Here is a 24,099-nt window from a genome sequence, read left to right as displayed (position 1 = left end):
AGTATTATAGTAGTTATATTCTTGTATATAGGGGGCAGTATTATGTTAGTTATATTCTTGTATATAGGGGGCAGTATTATAGTGGTTATATTCTTGTATATAGGGGCAGTATTATAGTAGATATATTCTTGTATATAGGGGGCAGTATTATAGTACTTATATTCTTGTATATAGGGGGCAGTATTATAGTAGTTATACTCTTGTATATAGGAGCAGTATTATAGTAGTTATATTCTTGTATATAGGGGGCAGTATTATAGTAGTTATATTCTTGTATATAGGGGCAGTATTATAGTAGATATATTATTGTATATAGGGGGCAGTATTATAGTAGTTATATTCTTGTATATAGGGGGCAGTATTATAGTAGTTATACTCTTGTATATAGGAGCAGTATTATAGTAGTTATATTCTTGTAAATAGGCGGCAGTATTATAGTAGTTATATTCTTGTATATAGGAGCAGTATTATAGTAGTTATATTCTTGTATATAGGGGGCAGTATTATAGTAGTTATATTCTTGTATATAGGGGCAGTATTATAGTAGATATATTCTTGTATATAGGGGGCAGTATTATAGTACTTATATTCTTGTATATAGGGGGCAGTATTATAGTAGTTATATTCTTGTATATAGGGGGCAGTATTATAGTAGTTATATTCATGTATATAGAGGGCAGTATTATAGTAGTTATATTCTTGTATATAGGGGCAGTATTGTAGTAGTTATATTATTGTATATAGGGGGCAGTATTATAGTAGTTATATTCTTGTATATAGGGGCAGTATTATAGTAGTTATATTCTTGTATATAGGAGGCACTATTAAAGTAGTTATATTCTTGTATATAGGAGCAGTATTAGGCCTCATTTACACGAGCGTGTGCGTTTTGCGCGCGCAAAAAACGCAGCGTTTTGCGTGCGCAAAAGTCACTTGACAGCTCCGTGTGTCATCCGTGTATGATGCGCGGCTGCGTGATTTTCGTGCAGCCGCCATCATAGAGATGAGGCTAGTCGACGTCAGTCACTGTCCATGGTGCTGAAAGAGTTAACTGATCGGCAGTAACTCTTTCAGCACCCTCGACAGTGCATTCCGATCACCATATCGAGTAACCTGTTTAAAAAAAAAGAGGTTCGTACTTGCCGAGAACTTCCCGGCCGTTGCTTTGGTGACGCGTCCTTGGTGACGCGCCTCTCTTGACATCTGGCCCCACCTCCCTGGATGACGCGGCAGTCCATGTGACCGCTGCAGCCTGTGATTGGCTTGTGATTGGCTGCAGCTGTCACTTGGACTGAATTGTCATCCCGGGAGGTCAGACTGGAGGAAGAAGCCGGGAGTTATCGGTAAGTCAGAACTTTTTTTTTTTTTTACACGTTCACGTATATTGGAATCGGAAGTCACTGTCCAGGGTGCTGAACCAGTTTAAACTCTTTCAGCACCCTGCACAGTGACTGTCTCCTGCCGGGTTCGGTCAAAACGAGTTTGGCCGAACCCGGTCAAGTTCGGTTCGCTCATGTCTAAGACACTCCGTTCGGATGTTTGTAAACAGAAAAGCACGTGGTGCTTTTCTGTTTACATTCAGTTTGACAGCTCTTGCGCGAATCACGCAGTTCGCACGGAAGTGCTTCTGTGCGACCTTCATGGTTTTCACGCACCCATTGACTTCAATGGGTGCGTGATGCGCGAAAAATGCACGATTATAGAACATGTCGTGAGTTTTACGCAACGCACTCGCGCTGCGCAAAATTCACGCATCGTCTGCACTGCCCCATAGAGTAATATAGGTGCGTACGACACGCGTGAAAAGCACGCGCGTCGCACGCGCGTATATTACGCTCGTGTAAATGAGGCCTTATAGTAGTTATATTCTTGTATATAGGAGGCAGTATTATAGTAGTTATATTCTTGTATATAGGGGGCAGCATTATAGTAGTTATATACTTGTACATATGGAGCAGTATTATAGTAGTTATAGTCTTGTATATAGGGGCAGTATTATAGTAGTTATATTCTTGTATATAGGGAGCAGTATTATAGTAGTTATATTCTTGTATATAGGAGCAGTATTATAGTAGTTATATTCTTGTATATAGGGGCAGTATTATAGTAGTTATATTCTTGTATATTGGAGCAGTATTATAGTAGTAATATTCTTGTATATAGGAGGCAGTATTATAGTAGTTATATTCTTGTATATAGGGGCAGTATTATAGTAGTTACATTCTTGTATATAGGGGGCAGTATTATAGTAGTTATATTCTTGTATATAGGGGGCAGTATTATAGTAGTTACATTCTTGTATATAGGGGCAGTATTATAGTAGTTATATTCTTGTATATAGGAGCAGTATTATAGTAGTTATAGTCTTGTATATAGGGGGCAGTATTATAGTAGTTATATTCTTGTATATAGGGAGCAGTATTCTAGTTGTTATATTCTTGTATATAGGAGCAGTATTATAGTAGTTATATACTTGTATATAGGAGCAGTATTAAAGTAGTTATATTCTTGTATATAGGGAGCAATATTATAATAGTTATATTCTTGTATATAGGGGCAGTATTATAGTAGTTATATTCTTGTATATAGGAGCAGTATTATAGTAGTTATATTCTTGTGTATAGGAGGCAGTATTATATTAGTTATATTCTTGTATATAGGGAGCAATATTATAATAGTTATATTCTTGTATATAGGGGCAGTATTATAGTAGTTATATTCTTGTATATAGGAGCAGTATTATGGTAGTTATATTCTTGTATATAGGGGCAGTATTATAGTAGTTATATTCTTGTATATAGGAGCAGTATTATAGTAGTTATATTCTTGTATATAGGGGCAGTATTATAGTAGTTATATTCTTGTATATAGGAGCAGTATTATAGTAGTTATATTCTTGTATATAGGAGGCAGTATTATAGTAGTTATATTCTTGTATATAGGGGCAGTATTATAGTAGTTATATTCTTGTATATAGGGGTAGTATTATAGTAGTTATATTCTTGTACATAGGGGTAGTATTATAGTAGTTATATTTTGTATATAGGAGGCAGTATTATAGTAGTTATATTCTTGTACATAGGGGTAGTATTATAGTAGTTATATTTTGTATATAGGAGGCAGTATTATAGTAGTTATATTCTTGTATATAGGGGCAGTATTATAGTAGTTATATTCTTGTATATAGGAGCAGTATTATAGTAGTTATATTCTTGTATATAGGAGGCAGTATTATAGTAGTTATATTCTTGTATATAGGGGCAGTATTATAGTAGTTATATTCTTGTATATAGGGGTAGTATTATAGTAGTTATATTCTTGTACATAGGGGTAGTATTATAGTAGTTATATTTTGTATATAGGAGGCAGTATTATAGTAGTTATATTCTTGTATATAGGGGCAGTATTATAGTAGTTATATTCTTGTATATAGGAGCAGTATTATAGTAGTTATATTCTTGTATATAGGAGGCAGTATTATAGTAGTTATATTCTTGTATATAGGGGCAGTATTATAGTAGTTATATTCTTGTATATAGGGGTAGTATTATAGTAGTTATATTCTTGTACATAGGGGTAGTATTATAGTAGTTATATTTTGTATATAGGAGGCAGTATTATAGTAGTTATATTCTTGTATATAGGGAGCAGTATTATAGTAGTTATATTCTTGTATATAGGAGCAGTATTATAGTAGTTATATTCTTGTATATAGGAGCAGTATTATAGTGGTTATATTCTTGTATATAGGAGCAGTATTATAGTGGTTATATTCTTGTATATAGGAGCAGTATTATAGTAGTTATATTCTTGTATATAGGGGCAGTATTATAGTAGTTATATTCTTGTATATTGGAGCAGTATTATAGTAGTAATATTCTTGTATATAGGAGGCAGTATTATAGTAGTTATATTCTTGTATATAGGGGCAGTATTATAGTAGTTACATTCTTGTATATAGGGGGCAGTATTATAGTAGTTATATTCTTGTATATAGGGGGCAGTATTATAGTAGTTATATTCTTGTATATAGGGGCAGTATTATAGTAGTTATAGTCTTGTATATAGGGGGCAGTATTATAGTAGTTATATTCTTGTATATAGGGAGCAGTATTCTAGTTGTTATATTCTTGTATATAGGAGCAGTATTATAGTAGTTATATACTTGTATATAGGAGCAGTATTAAAGTAGTTATATTCTTGTATATAGGGAGCAATATTATAATAGTTATATTCTTGTATATAGGGGCAGTATTATAGTAGTTATATTCTTGTATATAGGAGCAGTATTATAGTAGTTATATTCTTGTGTATAGGAGGCAGTATTATATTAGTTATATTCTTGTATATAGGGAGCAATATTATAATAGTTATATTCTTGTATATAGGGGCGGTATTATAGTAGTTATATTCTTGTATATAGGAGCAGTATTATGGTAGTTATATTCTTGTATATAGGGGCAGTATTATAGTAGTTATATTCTTGTATATAGGAGCAGTATTATAGTAGTTATATTCTTGTATATAGGGGCAGTATTATAGTAGTTATATTCTTGTATATAGGAGCAGTATTATAGTAGTTATATTCTTGTATATAGGAGGCAGTATTATAGTAGTTATATTCTTGTATATAGGGGCAGTATTATAGTAGTTATATTCTTGTATATAGGGGTAGTATTATAGTAGTTATATTCTTGTACATAGGGGTAGTATTATAGTAGTTATATTTTGTATATAGGAGGCAGTATTATAGTAGTTATATTCTTGTACATAGGGGTAGTATTATAGTAGTTATATTTTGTATATAGGAGGCAGTATTATAGTAGTTATATTCTTGTATATAGGGGCAGTATTATAGTAGTTATATTCTTGTATATAGGAGCAGTATTATAGTAGTTATATTCTTGTATATAGGAGGCAGTATTATAGTAGTTATATTCTTGTATATAGGGGCAGTATTATAGTAGTTATATTCTTGTATATAGGGGTAGTATTATAGTAGTTATATTCTTGTACATAGGGGTAGTATTATAGTAGTTATATTTTGTATATAGGAGGCAGTATTATAGTAGTTATATTCTTGTATATAGGGGCAGTATTATAGTAGTTATATTCTTGTATATAGGAGCAGTATTATAGTAGTTATAGTCTTGTATATAGGAGGCAGTATTATAGTAGTTATATTCTTGTATATAGGGGCAGTATTATAGTAGTTATATTCTTGTATATAGGGGTAGTATTATAGTAGTTATATTCTTGTACATAGGGGTAGTATTATAGTAGTTATATTTTGTATATAGGAGGCAGTATTATAGTAGTTATATTCTTGTATATAGGGAGCAGTATTATAGTAGTTATATTCTTGTATATAGGAGCAGTATTATAGTAGTTATATTCTTGTATATAGGAGCAGTATTATAGTGGTTATATTCTTGTATATAGGAGCAGTATTATAGTGGTTATATTCTTGTATATAGGAGCAGTATTATAGTAGTTATATTCTTGTATATAGGAGCAGTATTATAGTAGTTATATTCTTGTATATAGGAGCAGTATTATAGTGGTTATATTCTTGTATATAGGAGCAGTATTATAGTGGTTATATTCTTGTATATAGGGGCAGTATTATAGTAGTTATATTCTTGTATATAAGGGGCAGTATTATAGTAGTTATATTCTTGTATATAGGATTCAGTATTATAGTAGTTATATTCTTGTATATAGGGAGCAGTATTATAGTAGTTATATTCTTGTATATAGGAGCAGTATTATAGTAGTTATATTCTTGTATATAGGAGCAGTATTATAGTGGTTATATTCTTGTATATAGGAGCAGTATTATAGTAGTTATATTCTTGTATATAGGGGCAGTATTATAGTAGTTATATTCTTGTATATAGGAGCAGTATTATAGTAGTTATATTCTTGTATATAGGAGCAGTATTATAGTAGTTATATTCTTGTATATAGGAGGCAGTGTTATAGTAGGTATATTCTTGTATATAGGGGCAGTATTATAGTAGTTATATTCTTGTATATAGGGGCAGTATTATAGTAGTTATATTCTTGTATATAGGAGCAGTATTATAGTAGTTATATTCTTGTATATAGGGGCAGTATTATAGTGGTTATATTCTTGTATATAGGAGCAGTATTATAGTAGTTATATTCTTGTATATAGGGGGCAGTATTATAGTAGTTATATTCTTGTATACAGGGGTAGTATTATAGTAGTTATATTCTTGTATATAGGGGCAGTATTATAGTAGTAATATCTTATATATAGGGGGCAGGAAGGTGCGTTCTGAATTAAAAAGACATATAGCAAATCATATTTTTGTAGAATATCTGTCCCATACAACATGAATAATTGCCATGCTCATATTAATTGTAGGTGGAATGGCCCTTTAAACAGGCTCTATACCTCCTTTATTGTCAGATGGGAACTATTGCTGTTGTTGTGCAATACAAAAAGGTTAATTTAGTAACCAAAGAACCCCTTCAATTATAAATCCGAGACATAAACAGAACATTCATGAAAAACTTTATTCATGATATAATTTTACTTTGGTGAACAGCCAATAGAAAGCTAATAAAGTTTATAGACTGGGAATGAATAAACCCTTATTTTTATTTATCATTTTAGTTATGCAACTACTTTTTATAGAGGGGGAGCTTTTAGCTGTCATGACTGTGTGAACCTGACAACTGTGTAGCAATGAAATCTCATAAACATGCTGTTACATTGATTGTGGAAACCATACGGTTAGGCTGGATTCACACGAGCGTGTGCGTTTTGCACGCGCAAAAAAGGCGGCGTTTTGCACGCGCAAAAGGCACTTGACAGCTCCGTGGGTCATCACCATGTGATGCGCGGCTGTGTGATTTTCGCGCAGCCGCCATCATTATGACACTCCGTTTGGATGTTTGTAAACAGAAAAGCACGTGGTGCTTTTCTGTTTTCATTCATCCTTTTCACAGCTGTTGCGCGAATCACGCTGGTCGCGAGGAAGTGCTTCCGTGTGGTGCGCGTGATTTTCACGCACCCATTGACTTCAATGGGTGCGTGATGCGCGAAAAACGGCCAAAGAACGGACATGTCATGACTTTTTTTCAGCGGACTCACGAAATCACACACATGTCTGCACGGCCCCATAGACTAATATAGGTCCGTGCGACGCGCGTGAAAATCACGCGCGTTGCACGGACGTATATCACGTTCGACTGAATAAGCCCTTAGGGTATGTTTACACGGAGTGTTTCCAGCCGTTTTTCGAGCCGTAAACGTCCCAAAAAATGGCTGACAAATCGGAAGCAGAACGCCTCCAAACGTCTGCCCATTGATTTCAATGGGAAAAACGGGGTTCTGTTCTGACGGGGCGATATTTTACATGGCCGTTTTTCAAAACGGCCGCATAAAAAAAACGGCCGCGAAAAAGAAGTGCATGTCACTTCTTCAGCCGTTTTTGGAGCCGTTTTTCATAGACTCTATAGAAAAACAGCTCCAAAAACGGCTGTTAAAAACGCTGCGAAAATCTCGAGTTTGATTAAAAAACATCTGAAAATCAGGAGCTGTTTTCACTTGAAAACAGTTCCGTATTTTGAGACGTTTATTTATTTTGTGTGTGCACATAAGGGCACGTTCAGACGTGGCGGATTTTTTCCGCAGCAAATGTTGGTGCAGATTCCGGTCAATTACGCAACGAATCTGCACCAACATTTGCATATTTGACAGGTAATTCAGACGTTGCAGAAATGACAGGGGACTTGCCACAGATTTCAGCTCTTGCATTGCAGAGGCTGAAATCCGCAGTGAAATTCCACTTCTCCGCAACAGACAGTGAATGCTGCGGAGGGAAAATTCTGCACCGCAGCCTATGGTCCGCAGCTGAGTTTTCCGCAACGTCTGAACTAACTTGCCTAAATTTGTATAGAAACAAATGTAAAAAACGGCCGCTGGAGAATTCCACAGCAATTCCGCCATGTGTGAATGTGCCCGAACCGTGAATGTAAGCACCTGAAAGTCTTTACTATGTTCAGCTGGAGAACACAGATGCACACCATTGAGACACACACACACACACACACACACACACACACACACACACACACACACTGTTTTAAAAAGGGTGTGGGTTCCTCCTATGTATAAAAATCATTCTAGGCCACTGTGTGTATATATGAGATAAGGAGATCCCGGGGTGTAGCTAAAGAGGGTGCAGAGGTACAAGTCACACCCGAGCTCCTGTGCCTGAGTAAGCCGCATAAGGCCGGATTCACACGAGCGTGTTCGGTCCGTGATATACGGTCTGTATGTCGGCTGCATTTCCTGGACCAAAAATGACCTGATATCTCTGACCTTAAAGGGGTTGTCCATTTTCTGCAAATTGAAGTAATTTTTTTGTATAATGAAAAAGTTATACAATTTTTCAATATACATTCTATATTAATTCCTCACCGTTTTCAAGATCTCTGCTTGGTGTCATTCAGTAGGAACATTCATTGTTTACTTCCAGTGGATACAATTCTGTCCGTGGTCATGTGATGGACACACAGGTGCCGGGATCAAGACAAGACACACAAACTGTAACGAGCTGTGCACCTGTGTGTCCATCACATGACCAGGACAGAATTTTATCCACTGGAAGTAAACAATGAATGTTCCTACTGAATAACAGCAAGCAGAGATCTTTAAAAAGGTGAGGAATTGATACAGAAAGTATATTGGAAAATGTTAAACTTTTCATTATACAAAATTAATTTGCTGATATTTGACAACTTGTTTGATCTCATTTTTGTCTATAGACAAAAGCTAATCACAAGCTCCTCACTCACGCTGACTTGCCCAGCGGCCCCCAATTTACGGTGTAAACTTATAAAAGATTGGAAAAGATAGTAATTCTAAAATAGCCAAATGGAAAAGTTTCCAGCTATAACTGAGGCAATTATGAATGTACATATTTTTTTTTAGAATTGGAAAAACATAGCTACTTTCTTGCAGAAACAGCGCCACGCCTGTCAATGGGTTGTGTCTGGTATTTTAGCACACCTCCATTAATGTAAATGGGGTTGAGCTGCAATACCACAAACAATCTGTGGACAGGTGTGGCGCTGTTTTTCTGAAATCCTGGAAACACCTTTAATTACATGGTCAGCAGTAAAGCAAATAAACCAGGTTCACTAATGACCTTACCCACCCTACACACTAGACTTTAATCTCCTGGTTGAAACTCAATTCAAGTTATGGCCAAAGTTTACTACAGAAGACGTCACCTGATTATTTTAGCGACCTGCGGGGAATTTCCTCGATCTCTTATGATTTTTAGGGTATTAGTTACAGGTTGTTGGTTTGCAAAATGTCAGTAAAGACCGGGCCGGCTTAAAATATGTAAATGCCCCCAGGCCAATGATGTGTGGAGCCCCCTCATACCTCCTTCATTTTTTGGAAATAGAGTGAGAGGGCTTAGGACTTGTAAAATAAGAATGCCATACAGTGCACAAATAAAAGAACTACATAGTGCTCACAAATCCGCAGTGATCCATTCTCTTTAAAGGGGAACACCCCTTTCCCAATATTATTAGTCATTCTTTCAAACGCCCTAATTATTTGTTTTTTTAATTGTGTATGTTTAGTTTGTTACTTAGTAACAGACCCATAGCAGGTAGGTGACACCCCATCATCTCCACGTTCCCGTAGAAAGCCCGCAGGGTCACACATATATAGTAACATGGTGTATTCATACGTTCTACCAGCACCTCCAGTCCAGTCGAGTGAGAGGAAAAGGGCACCTGGGACCCAGGCAGAGGTGTAACTTGGAGCTCTTGGTCCGTGATGCAAAAATCTGTAACACCCCCCCCCCCCCCAACACCATCTACCATGTGTCATCTATAATACTGGGGGCTTCTTGAGTGGCGTTTAGGGTATGTTCACACGCAGTGAGCAAAAACGTCAGAAAATACAGAACTGTTTTCAGGCGAAAACAGCTCCTGATTTTCAGACTTTTTTTTTTCACAACTAGCGTTTTTCGCTGCATTTTTTACAGCCGTTTTTGGAGCTGTTTTTCAATGGAGTCAATGAAAAACGCCTCCAAAATCGTCCCAAGAAGTGTCCTGCACTTCATTTGACGAGCCGTCTTTTTACGCGCATTTTGACAGCGACGCGTAAAATAAAGGCTCGTGGGAACAGTACATCGTAAAACCCATTGAAAGCAATGCGCAGATGTTTGTAGACGTATTGGAGCCGTTTTTTCAGACGTAATTCGAGGTGTAAAACGCCCGAATTACGCCTGAAAACAGTGCGTGTGAACATACCCTTAGGCCCCCTCAGGCACCAGGGCCCAGGTGCGACTGCTACCTCTGCACCCCCTATAGCTACGCTGCTGGACCGAGCTCTCAGTTTTCAATGTCTCTGAATATTTTTATGTTGTTATTTTGGTAGGGACCAGCAGGAAATTTTGGCTACGCTAAGAAATAATCAAGACGTTCCTGACCTCCTTATAATGAATCTTGCCCTATAATAAGAGTAATGATGAATACTTATTTCAGGGAACTACTTTGCATCTTCCGCCCAAAAAAAGTAAATCAACACATTCACGACGGGCAGGGACAAGTGAGTTATTGCATATAAACAGGTTGTAAACAGAGCTGTAAAAATCTGCTGCTTCCTGGAAACTGTCAGCAAGGAGAACTGCTGCCTGATCTTATGCTTTATTCTGAATGTACCTCTAAATACACCAGGCAGTCCAGTTAACTAACACAATAATAATAATTCTTATGAACATACAAACATCTAGATGAATATCTAATACATGCGCACATACAGTATTCAAGCAGGGCTACATAGGTATTAAAGTGTTGAGCCAATCGGACATAGTCTTGTTACAGCAGCGTCATTATATACTCAAAACACCAAACAGAGACACATGATATGAACAGATCCGTCAACAGCAGTGAAAAGGACCCGAAACTAAGGGAAAACTATCTAATCTATATATCCATCTCATTATCTATCATCCATCCATCCATCCAATAATCTATCCATCTATCCAATAATCTATCATCCATCTATCCATCCATCACATAATCTATCTATCTATCTATCATCCATCTATCCATCCATCACATAATCTATCTATCTATCTATCTATCATCCATCTATCCATCCATCACATAATCTATCTATCTATCATCCATCCAATACTCTATCCATCCATCACATAATCTATCTATCATCCATCTATCCATCCATCTATCCAATACTCTGTCCATCCATCCATCCATCTATCCAATAATCTATCCATCCATCCATCCATCCATCCATCTATCCAATAATCTATCCATCCATCCATCCATCCATCCATCTATCCAATAATCTATCCATCCATCTATCCAATAATCTATCCATCCATCCAATAATCCATCCATCCATCCATCAATCTATCCAATAATCTATCCATCCATCCATCTATCCATCCATCCAATAATCTATCTATCCATCCATCCAATACTCTATCCATTCATCCATCTATCCATCCACCCAATAATCTATCCATCCATCCATCTATCCAATAATCTATCCATCCATCCATCCATCCATCCATCTATCCAATAATCTATCCATCCATCTATCCAATAATCTATCCATCCATCCATCAATCTATCCAATAATCTATCCATCCATCCATCTATCCATCCATCCAATAATCTATCTATCCATCCATCCAATACTCTATCCATTCATCCATCTATCCATCCACCCAATAATCTATCCATCCATCCATCTATCCAATAATCTATCCATCCATCCATCTATCCAATAATCTATCCATCCATCTATCTATCCAATAATCTATCCATCTATCCATCCACCCAATAATCTATCCATCCATCCATCCATCCATCTATCCAATAATCTATCCATCCATCCATCTATCCAATAATCTATCCATCCATCTATCTATCCAATAATCTATCTATCCATCCATCCATCCAATAATCTATCCATCCATCAATCTATCCAATAATCTATCCATCCATCCAATAATCTATCCATCCATCCATCCATCCATCCATCCAATAATCTATCCATCCATCAATCTATCCAATAATCTATCCATCCATCTATCCATCCATCCATCCAATAATCTATCTATCTATTTCCTACTCTATCTTTATCTTTAATCTTTCTTCAGTTCTAGAAGTCTCATCTCCCTTACATCAGCGGAGATTAACACGTAGATGATGGTGGAGACAGGTTCACACATGTAAGGTCTGGAAAGACACAAAGTTCATATTATATTTCCTAAAGAGCTGCAGAAAATTAGAGCCATTCCCAATCTGACTAAGAATTTATGTACAAAGATCCTTGGTTTCTCTTCTAAGGGGTAATGCAAATATATATTGGTTTCGATCACGCGGTGTCAATGTTACATGTGCGCAGCTGCTTAAAGGATATATATAATTTTGCAAACGCGTCATATAAAAATAATTAAACAAATAGTCATCCATGAAAATATCTTACAGCATTGTGCATATTTAGCTCCTAGGCAAATCTATGTATTGCCATGGTAACAGACTACAAACAAACCCACAGTGTAGTCTGACCCTGCAGCATCAACCTATAGACAGTAAAAGAGAGGGTGGAGGGAGTGGAGTAACATATGACTGTAGGATCAGACTACACCAAGGGGTTTTTGTAGCCTGTAACCATGGAGACACATAGGTTTGCATAGGAGCTGTATGTATGTATAACCTATTTAAACTTATTTTTCTATATGTTCTGATGGCCTCCTTCTCTCTAGCTGGCAATGACTTCCTGTATCAGTGACTACCCTGTCTATACATGGAACAGACACAATATATGTGGTGACCAGTTTTTTTGCGCTACATCTAGGTAGTCATAAGACGGTGCTCGGTCATTGTCTAAAAAGGGACGACAGAAATGAAGGTAAGGAGAAAATAAAATGACTGGTATATGTGATAGGACATAGAATCAGTCCAAATGGAGTGTTGCTTTAAGGGCTGGTGTGGGTCTCTCAATCGCTAAAAATGGGGGTCAGAGTAATTGTCACGTCCCTTCCCCCACACAGTATTGAAGGAGGATGGAGCTCCCCTAGCCAGGGAAGAACAAGTACCCCGTCCCCGTAGCTCCGTCTACATCAAACGTAGAAGATTTGGGGACTGCCCCTTTAATACAGACACTTTACTAGACATCAATACTGTCTGCATACAATTTTAAAATGACTTATTCTATAATTTATCTCAATTTTACTCAAACATTGTGGACAGTTTCCAGGTACTAAAACCCATTGATCACCAGATTATGTGTAAGAGAATAAAGGAACACTTGTGAAATGTAGGGCATGAACTAAACTGCTTATTTTTACCACCACAAATATCCGTTCACTGTCGGTTAAGGATTTCTGCATAATCTTCCATGCATTGCAGCAAAGTATGAAACACACTCTATGCTGGGGTAGGCTGTAGCCGTTAGGGTATGTTCACACGTAAACGCCCCGAAAAACGGAAGCTGAACGCCTCCAAAAGTCTGCCCATTGATTTTAATGGCAAAAATGGAGTTTCGTTCCAATGGGGCGTTTTTTTCACGCGGCCGTTTTTAAAAAACGGTGCGTAAAAAAAACCAGCCCGTAATACAAAGTGCATGTCACTTCTTGGGCCGTTTTTCATTGTCTCAATAGAAAAGCAGCTCCAAAAACGTCCGTAAAAAACGCAGCAAAAAACGCTTAATGCTTTAAAAACGGCTGAAACTTTGGGGCTGTTTTCCCCTGAAATCGGCTCCCTATTTTACGGCTTTTAGTTTGCCGTGTGAACATAGCCTCATGGACATAACGCCAGAACTTCAGTGAAGACTGACACATAGGCAGATTAATAGGAGAGAGGGGGTGGGGTAATCTAAAGCAGTGTAAGGCTAGATTCACACGGGCGTTGCGCATTTCGAGCGTGAAAAACGGGTGTTTTTCATGTCCGAGGTGCATCCGTGCTCTGCGCTGAGGGACGCGATGTCACGCATTGTCCATAGATTAGAGTCTATGGAGGGATGCGTGAAGCGTGAAAAAATAGGACATGTCCTATTTTCTCACGGACCCTTCACACGATCCGTTGAAACAACGGCCGTGTGAACGGCCACATTGAATTAGGTCAGTGTGACGGCCGTTGTTTCAACAGCCGTCACGTGGACGTTTAACACGTTCGTGTGAATAAGGCCTAACAGATAAGGTTCTGTGGACTCTCCCTATGAGCACAGTAATGCTCTTTGCTATGTAAGCCACTGTCTCTGGCAGCTGCAATGGCAGTTATATAATTTGTTACCCAGCTTTCCAAGAATCGGAAAGACGGTAAACCCAAAAAATCCCATTGAATTCAGCCATACCTAGATTACGGAGAGAACAAATGAAATAATGGTTATTAACGCAATAATCCTTCTTATAGATTTTAACGACACCGAAAATAATAAAATTTTAATGAAAGGCGTTAGTATCTCTTTAAGACATGACACTATGAGGCTGGATTCACACGAGGTCATTACGTCCGTAATTTACGGACGTATTTCGGCCGCAAGTCCCGGACCGAACACAGTGCAGGGAGCGGGGCTCCTAGCATCATAGTTATGTATGACGCTAGGAGTCCCTGCCTCGCTGCCGGACAACTGTCCCGTACTGAAAACATGATTACAGTACGGGACAGTTGTCCGGCAGCAAGGCAGGGACTCCTAGCATCGTACATAACTATGATGCTAGGAGCCCGGCTCCCTGCACTGTGTTCAGTCCGGGACTTGCGGCCGAAATACGTCCGTCAATTACGGACGTAACATGCTCGTGTGAATCCAGCCTAAAACCAGATGTGACATGATGCTGAAAGTTCACGTAATCTCCTAGAAAAGCGATATTTGATAATACAAAGGCGGAAAAAAAATGGCCCCGAGTGGCAAAGCTCCCAACCACGATTACGGTATCACTTTACATTGAGGTGCCAGAAAACCGATACCACCTGTTATACAAGAGTGCGCAGCGATGAACATCTGATATTAACACCGTGCGTTCTGTCTCATGTCACATCCTATGCTGGGGACGGATATCAGGGCCAACAAAACAAGTGTTCACGTGTTACACCGCGCTGCCGTATTAAAGCGTGACTACCCCGTTGTGTAAAACTAAATTAGGGCCTGGTACTCCATCTCAATATGCTGTATCATACATTGTGGTTGAAGACAGTGCAGCCGCAACCACGCCAACATGCAAGTCGGCGCAGTTTGCAAATTGTGTGCGGAAAAGCAGTGTGATTGTCAATGGCTGCGCAGTATTGTAGTTAATACCCGCAATATAACGCAGCTATTACCATCAAACCGCTTTAAGCTGCACTGCATTTAAAAACGTGACGCGGCTGCAACATGTGAACACAGCATAATGCGGTACCATTTACTGTCTTCCCACCAAGTTAATTGCAAATATATTGGCCTTCTCTCCCCTCGACAGGGTCCGTGGCAGCCTGTACTTTGTAAAGCCTTATTCACACGAACGTGTGTGTTTTGCGTGCGCAAAAAAAGCTGCGTTTTTTTGTACGTTGCAGTTGCGTGTGTCATCAGTATGTGCTGCGTGGCTGCGTGATTTTACGCATATGCCATGCTTATGACAAACGGTTTTGACGTTTAGAAAAAGAAATGAAGGAAGTGATTTTATTTTTTTCCTTCATTTCTTTATCTACTGTTGCGCGAATCACGTGCGTCACACGAAGTGCTTCCGTGTGCCGTTCGCGATTTTCACACACCCATTGACTTCAAACACTGACGGCACATGGAACTGCAACGCATGAAAACGTGTCCGTTTTTCGCGGATGCAAAACTGACACGTTCCTGTGAATAAGGCCTAATTGTCATTCTCACTGTCACGTACTGTAGAGGCAGACCATGCAGCTGCTGTGAGGCCCTGGGAGAGAGGGGGACCAGTCATGGTTGATCTCATCCCCTTTCCTATTGGGTGGCAAGAACCCAATCCAGGGAAGTGGGGAATTGGCCCAAAGGGTCATAAAAATAGTTTGGAGGGGCAAACAATCACAAGGCCCTTCTGCCCTGGGTTACAAAACGTGGCACCATATGGGGCTGGTTTGATTTTTGCTATGGGGTCCCCTCTCTATGTACCCCGAGACTTTCAGAGGCCTCCGTGTACAGATTACAGGCTTCCATATACAGCCCTACAACGTTTTGGTGTTAATTGTGTCAGGAAGGCAGCGGAAATTTGTTATTGCCCTAACTCTACAGGGTTAATATTATTCAGTCCCGCTTGCAAACAGAGCAATCCCAGTAATAAATACTATAAGAGACTATAAGAGAAAACTAGTGCATGGCTGAGGCTGTTGCCCATAGCAACCAATCAGATTCAAGCTCTCATGTTTCAGAAGCCATTTGGAAAATGAAAGCAGCGACCTGATTGGTTGCTATGGGTTACAGCTTCACTTTTCCCTTTCAGTGGTTTTGATGAATCTCTCTAGATTGCCTTCATTTAGGCCCCGACCACATTTAATCGCCCAGCGAGTCTTGGGATAATCACGGCACTACCACCACTTGCGTAACCTCAATAATTCAAAATTTGCAGGCGATCACAAAATACAGAAAATTGAAGTTACGTGAATGCCGTGACTGGTGGACAATCAAATGTCGCCATGGAGGAAGGAAAGATATATTGTAAACAGCTGTTTAGTATCACATGTAGCAGAGCTGAGATTGTTGAAACTGAGGCAAGTTATGATGATATCTCAATGGGTTACCTGTGGTTTTACATAGGACTGCAGATACACCTACAGCAACATTTTAGCACAGAGAGTTACGATAACACATTCAGCTCTGCTACATCTGTATTTTTAATGACCTAGAGTCAAACCACAAGGTGACATCATTAGGTCAGCTCCAAGGTACAGCTACTATATAAACAGCAGCCTGGAGATGTGGATAAATAAGGGCGTAATGTCATTTACGACACATTTTATGTAACAATAGGTGGTCCCATAGATAAGAAAATCAAAACCCCCTATTTAGTATAATCTTTTCAGTATTAATATTGTGTCTCACGGAAGCTTCTAAACAGGTCATGTTACAGAGCAGAAGCAGCTCTAGCGGTAGCACAATAGACACCAAGAATGTAAAACGCCACCAGACCGACAAAAAGCCCCGTTTTTTTTTTTGCATTGTGTGTCAGCAGACAAAGCGACATGTGTAAAAACAGTCTTCAATGATACAAAAACAAAACCTTTCTGCATAAACAAGAAAAACAAGATTTTTTATTTTTGCTCTAACGAAATTTCAAATATTTAAGGGCCAAATATTGAATAGAATTTTACCGTAACGATATATAAGGGAAACAATATGTATTTTTATGAATAAATATCACAAATACTTATTAATAATAACATAATGATTACAATACTCTGATATAAATTAAAAAATATTATATATCGCTGTGCAACTCCCCCTAGTGGTCAGATTAGCAGGATATTTACACTCTTTAATACGTTGCCCGACATTTCAGATTGAATGGCTTTTTGCGAACACTTAAAAAAGTGACCTTGCAAGCATAAATCCACAAATCATCTTAGGTTACGGGGACAAAGGAATAAAAATGCCTTCTATATAAACTTTATATGTTCTTTGTTTGCCTTGTGCTTTTCCTCTGTTATTCCTTCTGGAAATCTATGAATAATACGATAACTGGGTGTTACCATTCCCCTGGTCAACTGGACATCTCCCTACACATTCTGACACTGTCCAATAAGTGATGATAGTGTAAGGGGGGATTCACACGAGCGTGATTTTCGTGCGTGCAGGCCGCGTTTTTTTCGCGTGCCACGCACAGCCCTATAGAAGTCAATGGGGCAGTTCAAACAGTGCGTGATTTTTGCGCAGCGTTTGTTCGCTGCGTACAAAACGCGACAGGTTCAATATCTCCGCGTATTTCGCGCATCACGCACCCATTCAAGTCAATGGGTGCGTGAAAACCACGCAGGTCGCACGGAAGCACTTCCGTGCGAACCGACTGAAACAGCGCACCAGCTGTCAAAAGGATGAATGTAAACAAAAGCACCACGTGCTTTTCTGTTTCCAAACATCCAAACGGAGTGTCTTTGAGATGAGCGAACCCGGACAACCGAACCGAACTTCACCGGGTTCGGCCAAACTCGTTTTGGCCGAACCCGTCCAAAGAATTTCCGGTACGCGACGTCAGGAGATAGTCACTGTCCAGGGTGCTGAAAGAGTTAAACTGTTTCAGCACCATGGACAGTGACTTCCGATCCCAATATACATGAACCTGTAAAAAAAAAACGAAGTTCTGACTTACCGATAACTCCCGGCTTCTTCCTCCAGTCTGACCTCCCGGGATGACAATTCAGTCCAAGTGACAGCTCCAGCCTATCACAGGCCAAGCACAGGCTGCAGCGGTCACATGGACTGCCGCGTCATCCAGGGAGGTGGGGCCAGATGTCAAGAGAGGCGCGTCACCAAGGACGCGTCACCAAGGCAACGGCCGGGAGGGAAGTTCTCGGTAAGTACGAAACATTTTCTTTTTTTTTAACAGGTTTCTCGATATTGTGTTCGGCATTCACTGTCGAGGGTGCTGAAAGAGTTACTGCCGATCAGTTAACTCTTTCAGCACCCTGGACAGTGACGGGCGTCGACTAGCCTCATCTCTATGATGGCGGCTGCGCGAAAATCACGCAGCCGCGCATCATACACGGATGACACACGCAGCTGTCAAGTGGTTTTTGCGCGCGCAAAACGCAGCGTTGTTTGCGCGCGCAAAAACGCAACGTTCGTCTGAATCTGCCCTAAGACTGTGTAGAAACACACGTTATTGACCAGTTGTCAATCTGGTCATACATTTCCAGGAGGAATAACAGAGGAACGGCACAATGGAGAGCTTTAGGAAAGGTGCTCCAGCATTGTAATTTCATGCGAAGAGCAGGCAGGTCCTCTGTAAATGTCGGGCCTAAACGTGTGTCAGAAATAAAAAATAACCCCTCTAGAGAAAGTTCCCTGTAGGTAAAGGTGGTTATCACCAAATTAATCATATCCACGGAGGGGAACTCCTCCACCCTCTATGGGAATTTTTTTTATATTAAACCTCAATATTTTTTTTGTACAGCTACATAATATAGAAGGTCATGTCAGTAGAGGATTGCTGAATCGCTCAGACCTTTCAGGGTTGAAGACCTAGAAGGGCCGTCAAAAAAAATCCAGGTCATAGGAAGCTTTCTCAGACCTCTGGGTCATATCATACAATGATAGCTCCCTGACTACAAAAATAGATGTCCCATTCAGAAAAGCTGGGTGAACACCCCTATCGCTGCTGCAGAGTCGTCACTTGAAGCTCCAGGATCCCAATACAAAATCTGTAACAGGGTCCCCCACCGACCATGTGCCATTTATAACACTGGTGCCTCCTTATGTGGCAGAGGAGCCCTTGCACTGCTACCTCTGCACACCATATAGCTACTGTATGCCCCTGGGCAGCTCCAACAGCCGCCATGTTGGGTAATATATAATTATACTGTGTCCTACACATTGCCCCTATAGTGATATTTTTCTACATAGAAATATGCAGATAGATATGGCGGCTCATCATCGGGTCTCGCTAAATATCTGAGGCCGCCCTATGAGTATGAAGCTCATGAATATGTCCCCACATATAATTATCATCGCCGCTATTTTTACTATACGTTTCATAGGGAAACAAGTAGCTCGTCTACTCTCTAATTAGAACGTCCGCTTTCCTGGTTGAGATCCAGTGCCTGATAATTAATATTATACGCTTTGTTGTTCCTCCCATACAATTCAATCACAAAACGGATCATATCGGCAATCATACTGATAGAAATACAATGTCACAAAAACACATGACCCCCATATTCAGATACATAAAACTTTCTAAAGGGGTCGGAAACCCCAGTTTAGATTCTCACGGAGATAAGCGGATCATTTATCAGCGGCTATCGCTGGGTGCTCCCATGTGTAAAGTGTTAAAGAATATGAAGCTGTGCAAAGCGTCCCTTGAAAACCCCAAAGATAATAGATGCGGAGCTCCGGCCAATGGAGTAGGATCCTATTAAAGGAGCTCTCCCCCACTAAATTCAGCATTGCCGAGTAGGAGATGTACATATATAATAATCTCCGTACCAGGTCATATATATGATACATTCCAAGAAGCATAAAAATAGATTTATAATACATGAACACAATATATAGAATTCATATAATGGAAACCAGGAAGCTAAATCAATATAATGGCTCAATAATAATAATAATAATAATATTACAGTACAATATAACAATAAGTGCAGATAATTTAGTCCTATATAAAACAACAAACAACACATCCCCATCAACTAAACAATGATGGAGTGGAAAATTACAAACTCTGCTCTTTTCTATCTATCTATCTATCTATCTATCTATCTATCTATCTATCTCATATCTATATTCTATCTATCTATCTATCTATCCACCCATCTATATTCTATCTCTATCTATCTATCTATCTATCTATCTATCTATCTATCTATCTATCTATCTATCTATCTATCTATCTATCTATCTATCTATCTCATATCTATCTATCTATCTATCTATCTATCTATCTATCTATCTATCTATCTATCTATCTATCTATCTATCTATCTATCTATCTATCTATCTATCTATCTATCTATCTATCTACACAAACAAATAAACACAGAAAATTCTCAAGAATAAATCCTTACAAAGTTGGCGTAGACATCTTTCTTAAAAATTTCGACTCCACTTTCCTCCGCAGAACAGGAGTTCTGCCCTCGGCTGTCGTTTACCAGGAGCAGTACTCTCAAGGCGAGGAAGACCAGCGGAAGACAAATCATAGATCCCAGACTCCCCATGGATTCCAAAAGTTTAGTTCATTGTGGATTGCAGCTATCCCACCTGGATGCAGCAGTCAGGGGCCATGCTGCTGGCGGACACTCGCCCAGTATCCCATGACTTGGCTGCCCTCCCTACCAGCGGCCTCAGTCAGTGGCATTGCTGCAGCCGGCCCAGCCACATTTTTTCGTTTGTCACCTGTGTTTCTATATCCCTGTCACCACCCTGCTGAGCTGTAGATCATCTTCGTGCCTTTACTCCTCCTCGAGGCTTCCACACCTCCCCTTTTGAGTGTTGATCTCTTCCACCCACTTCTATGTTTTCCTGGCAGTCGGCCTCTCCCAGAGATGACTCTTACCTGCCCGTGGCAGCGCTCCACCCATAGCTCCAGAGGCCACAGGGCAAGCGCTGCCTGCGCCGATGCAGTAGATAGGACGGAGCCACCTTAACACCTGTGCCGGTCCATCCGGATCTATCTGACATTTAACTATCAAAGATATTCAGAGCTGATTATGCAAAAACATTCTAAGTAAAGGAAAGCGGCTAAACAATTTAACCCTTTGTGGAGCATGTTGGATTACGGAGTTGTCTTGCAGAACTGGAGTCCTGGGTACAAATCCATCCAAGAATGTCAGGGGCCCCCCAGGCTATTGCCTGGGGGACACATGGTCGCACGGCCCCCCATAAGTTGTTAATAAAATATGTTTTTTTTGCTTGGTATGTTTTTCTCTCCCCCTTTCCCTCTTTTCTCCATTTGTTATTTTATATTAGAATGGTACTTACCATCGTGGTGTCCCCCGGGTAAGCTGTGCTGGTGGCACGAGCCGGTTTCCAGATGTTTCTGTCTCTGGGCAGTTTGGAGTTGGTCCCAGCTGATTGGACCTAGGTCAGCTGTGCAATTGCATGAGCAGGTTCTGGCAGATTCTATCTCCAGGCAGTTTTGTGGAAGGCCAGCTGATTGGTCATTGATAAAATCCTAAAGGCGGGAAAATTGGACATAAAAGGAGCAGTTCATCGTGGTCAAGCAGCCAGTTTTTGAAGATTGGACCGTCGCCCACCCTCCCGCCCTATTGTTCTTAAATTCCTTCACGTCACGTTGTTTGTTAGAGGGGTTTGTCACCCAGCTAATGCTGGGCGGACTTGGTTTTTATTGGTCAAAATATTTATATTTTATTATTTATTCGATTATTTATGGTTATTCTCTTCGAATTATTTTATCTTAGGTTACCCTTAATAAACACCGTGGCCATTTTTATCCAAAGAAACTGTTGTCATGTTTTATTTCATTTTGATTGAGTATTGTGGGGTTTGTGCTACCATGACATCTACATGGAGTTTGTATGTTCTCCCCGTGTTTGGGTGGGTTTCCTCCGGTTTTCTCCCACATTCCAAAAATATACCGTTAGGGGATTCAGATTGTGAGCCCCCCACTGGGGGACAGTCAGTGATAAAAAGCTCTGTGCAGCACTTCGAAAATGTTGGCGCTATATATGAAAGATAAATAATACCTAGCGGTCTTAGATGTTCACCATATTGATCTTTTTTTTTTTATATCGGATTAGCAGCCTTCTTTTCAATGAGGTTTTGAATTCCAGAAACAGCGCCACCCTGGTGCATGGCCTGTGTCTGGAATTGCAACTCCGCTCCATTCTCTTGAATACTGCAATACCAGACACAGCCTAAGGACAAGAGTGGCGCTGTTTCTGTTGCATTTTTGCATCAGATATGCAATCTGCTGACCATAAGAGACGCTATCAAGTGATTTTGAATGATTAAAGAGAACAGAGGAGTATCACTAAAAATTTTATACTCCTGTTTTTTTGGACCCATTCCTCCTTTGGGCTAAAAAGCAAGTGAGCTGGGCCTGCAAATGAAGCTTAATGATGGTGTCATGAAAAGATATATACATATCTAATATAATTTTTTATAGACTTTCAAGACCTCTGTTTGCAGTCATTGAATTGTACTCTATTTTGTTTACTTCCAGAGGATGAAAATGAGTTCTAGTCATGTGATGATCCCACAGGTGCATGGCTTGTTAGAGTATAAGTATTAAAGCCCTGCCCGGTAATGATCCCTTGGAAATAAGATTCCAATTCAATCACTGCAAGCAGAGATCTTGAAATCAGTGAGGAATTGATACACAACATATATTAGAAAATTGCATATTTTTTCATTGTATGATGAATAACTTTTATTTGGTGACAGCCAAAAACCCCTTTAAATTTTTCTCTAGGAAAAACAAACTTGCTCCTGCGCCCACTCAGTGCCCCCAACTCAACCAGAAAGTGCACCCTCTATGCTTTAGTTTGTTAGGCGGTGTTGATCCAGCCATATGGTCCTGCTCGACCAATCATAGAGGGCAAGATTTATTGCTGCATTATGACCAGTAGCAATTGCAGCAACGAGGGTCCACCCAGCAAGTGCAGGAGCAGCACCACTGGCTTGGAATTCTTAAAGGCGTTGTCTATTTTTTGTTACAAGGTTCCCCTGACAATAAACTGCTGGTGGTGCACCCACCAATCAGCTGTAATCTGTGGTATAACCTGGAAACAAGTGTTCATTTTCCCTGCAGCGCCACTGCAGGAGATATCAAGCATTACACAGTTTCCATTAAAATCAATGGGCTGTCCATGTTATGCACGACTTGCCAGCTCCTCCAGCTGCTCTTAAATTCAATTATTTGTTGAGGTTCCTCAAAAAATGGCATAAAAATGTTACATCAAGGCAAAAGGGAACTATTTCAGGCCCCCCAAACTTTAATCAGCCCCAAATTCAGCATCTGTATAATTGGGGGATAGGGGGGTGGGGAGATTTACCACTGACGGTAGATGTTGGTGAGACTTCCCACCATTTATGGTCGGCTAATGATACACTTGTATATAGTCTTCCTATGATTGCCTCTATGTGGAGCGTAGCAATCATATAGGGCAGATCCTGGGATGATCGGGTAGTTTACCTTGCTTTGAAAGTTTAAAGAGGCTGTCACCACATTATAAGTGGCCTATCTTGTACATGATGTGATCGGCGCTGTAATGTAGATTACAGCAGTGTTTTTTATTTTGAAAAACAATCATTTTTGACGGAGTTATGACCTATTTTAGCTTTATGGTAATGAGTTTCTCAATGGACAACTGGGCGTGTTTTACTATATGACCAAGTGGGCGTTGTATAGAGGAGTGTATGACACTGACCAATCAGTGACC

At 39.6% G+C, this 24,099-nt stretch overlaps 1 protein-coding gene across 1 annotated transcript in view; it reads right to left on the bottom strand.

The window, feature by feature from the left end:
- Window positions 1–21,650, bottom strand: part of IL17RE (interleukin 17 receptor E) — a 58,774-nt gene extending 37,124 nt beyond the window's left edge. The window contains exon 1 of the mRNA XM_075831683.1: window positions 20,764–21,650. Within this exon, the coding sequence (XP_075687798.1) occupies window positions 20,764–20,913 (150 nt within the window). The 5' untranslated portion in view covers window positions 20,914–21,650. The remainder of the gene's footprint in view (window positions 1–20,763) is intronic.
- Between the last annotated feature and the right edge of the window lie 2,449 nt (window positions 21,651–24,099).

The sequence above is a fragment of the Rhinoderma darwinii genome, chromosome 7, assembly GCF_050947455.1.
Source record: "Rhinoderma darwinii isolate aRhiDar2 chromosome 7, aRhiDar2.hap1, whole genome shotgun sequence".
Classification (NCBI taxonomy): domain Eukaryota; kingdom Metazoa; phylum Chordata; class Amphibia; order Anura; family Rhinodermatidae; genus Rhinoderma; species Rhinoderma darwinii.
Note: the sequence above shows the minus strand (reverse complement) of the source record. Positions and strands in the feature narration are given on the sequence as shown.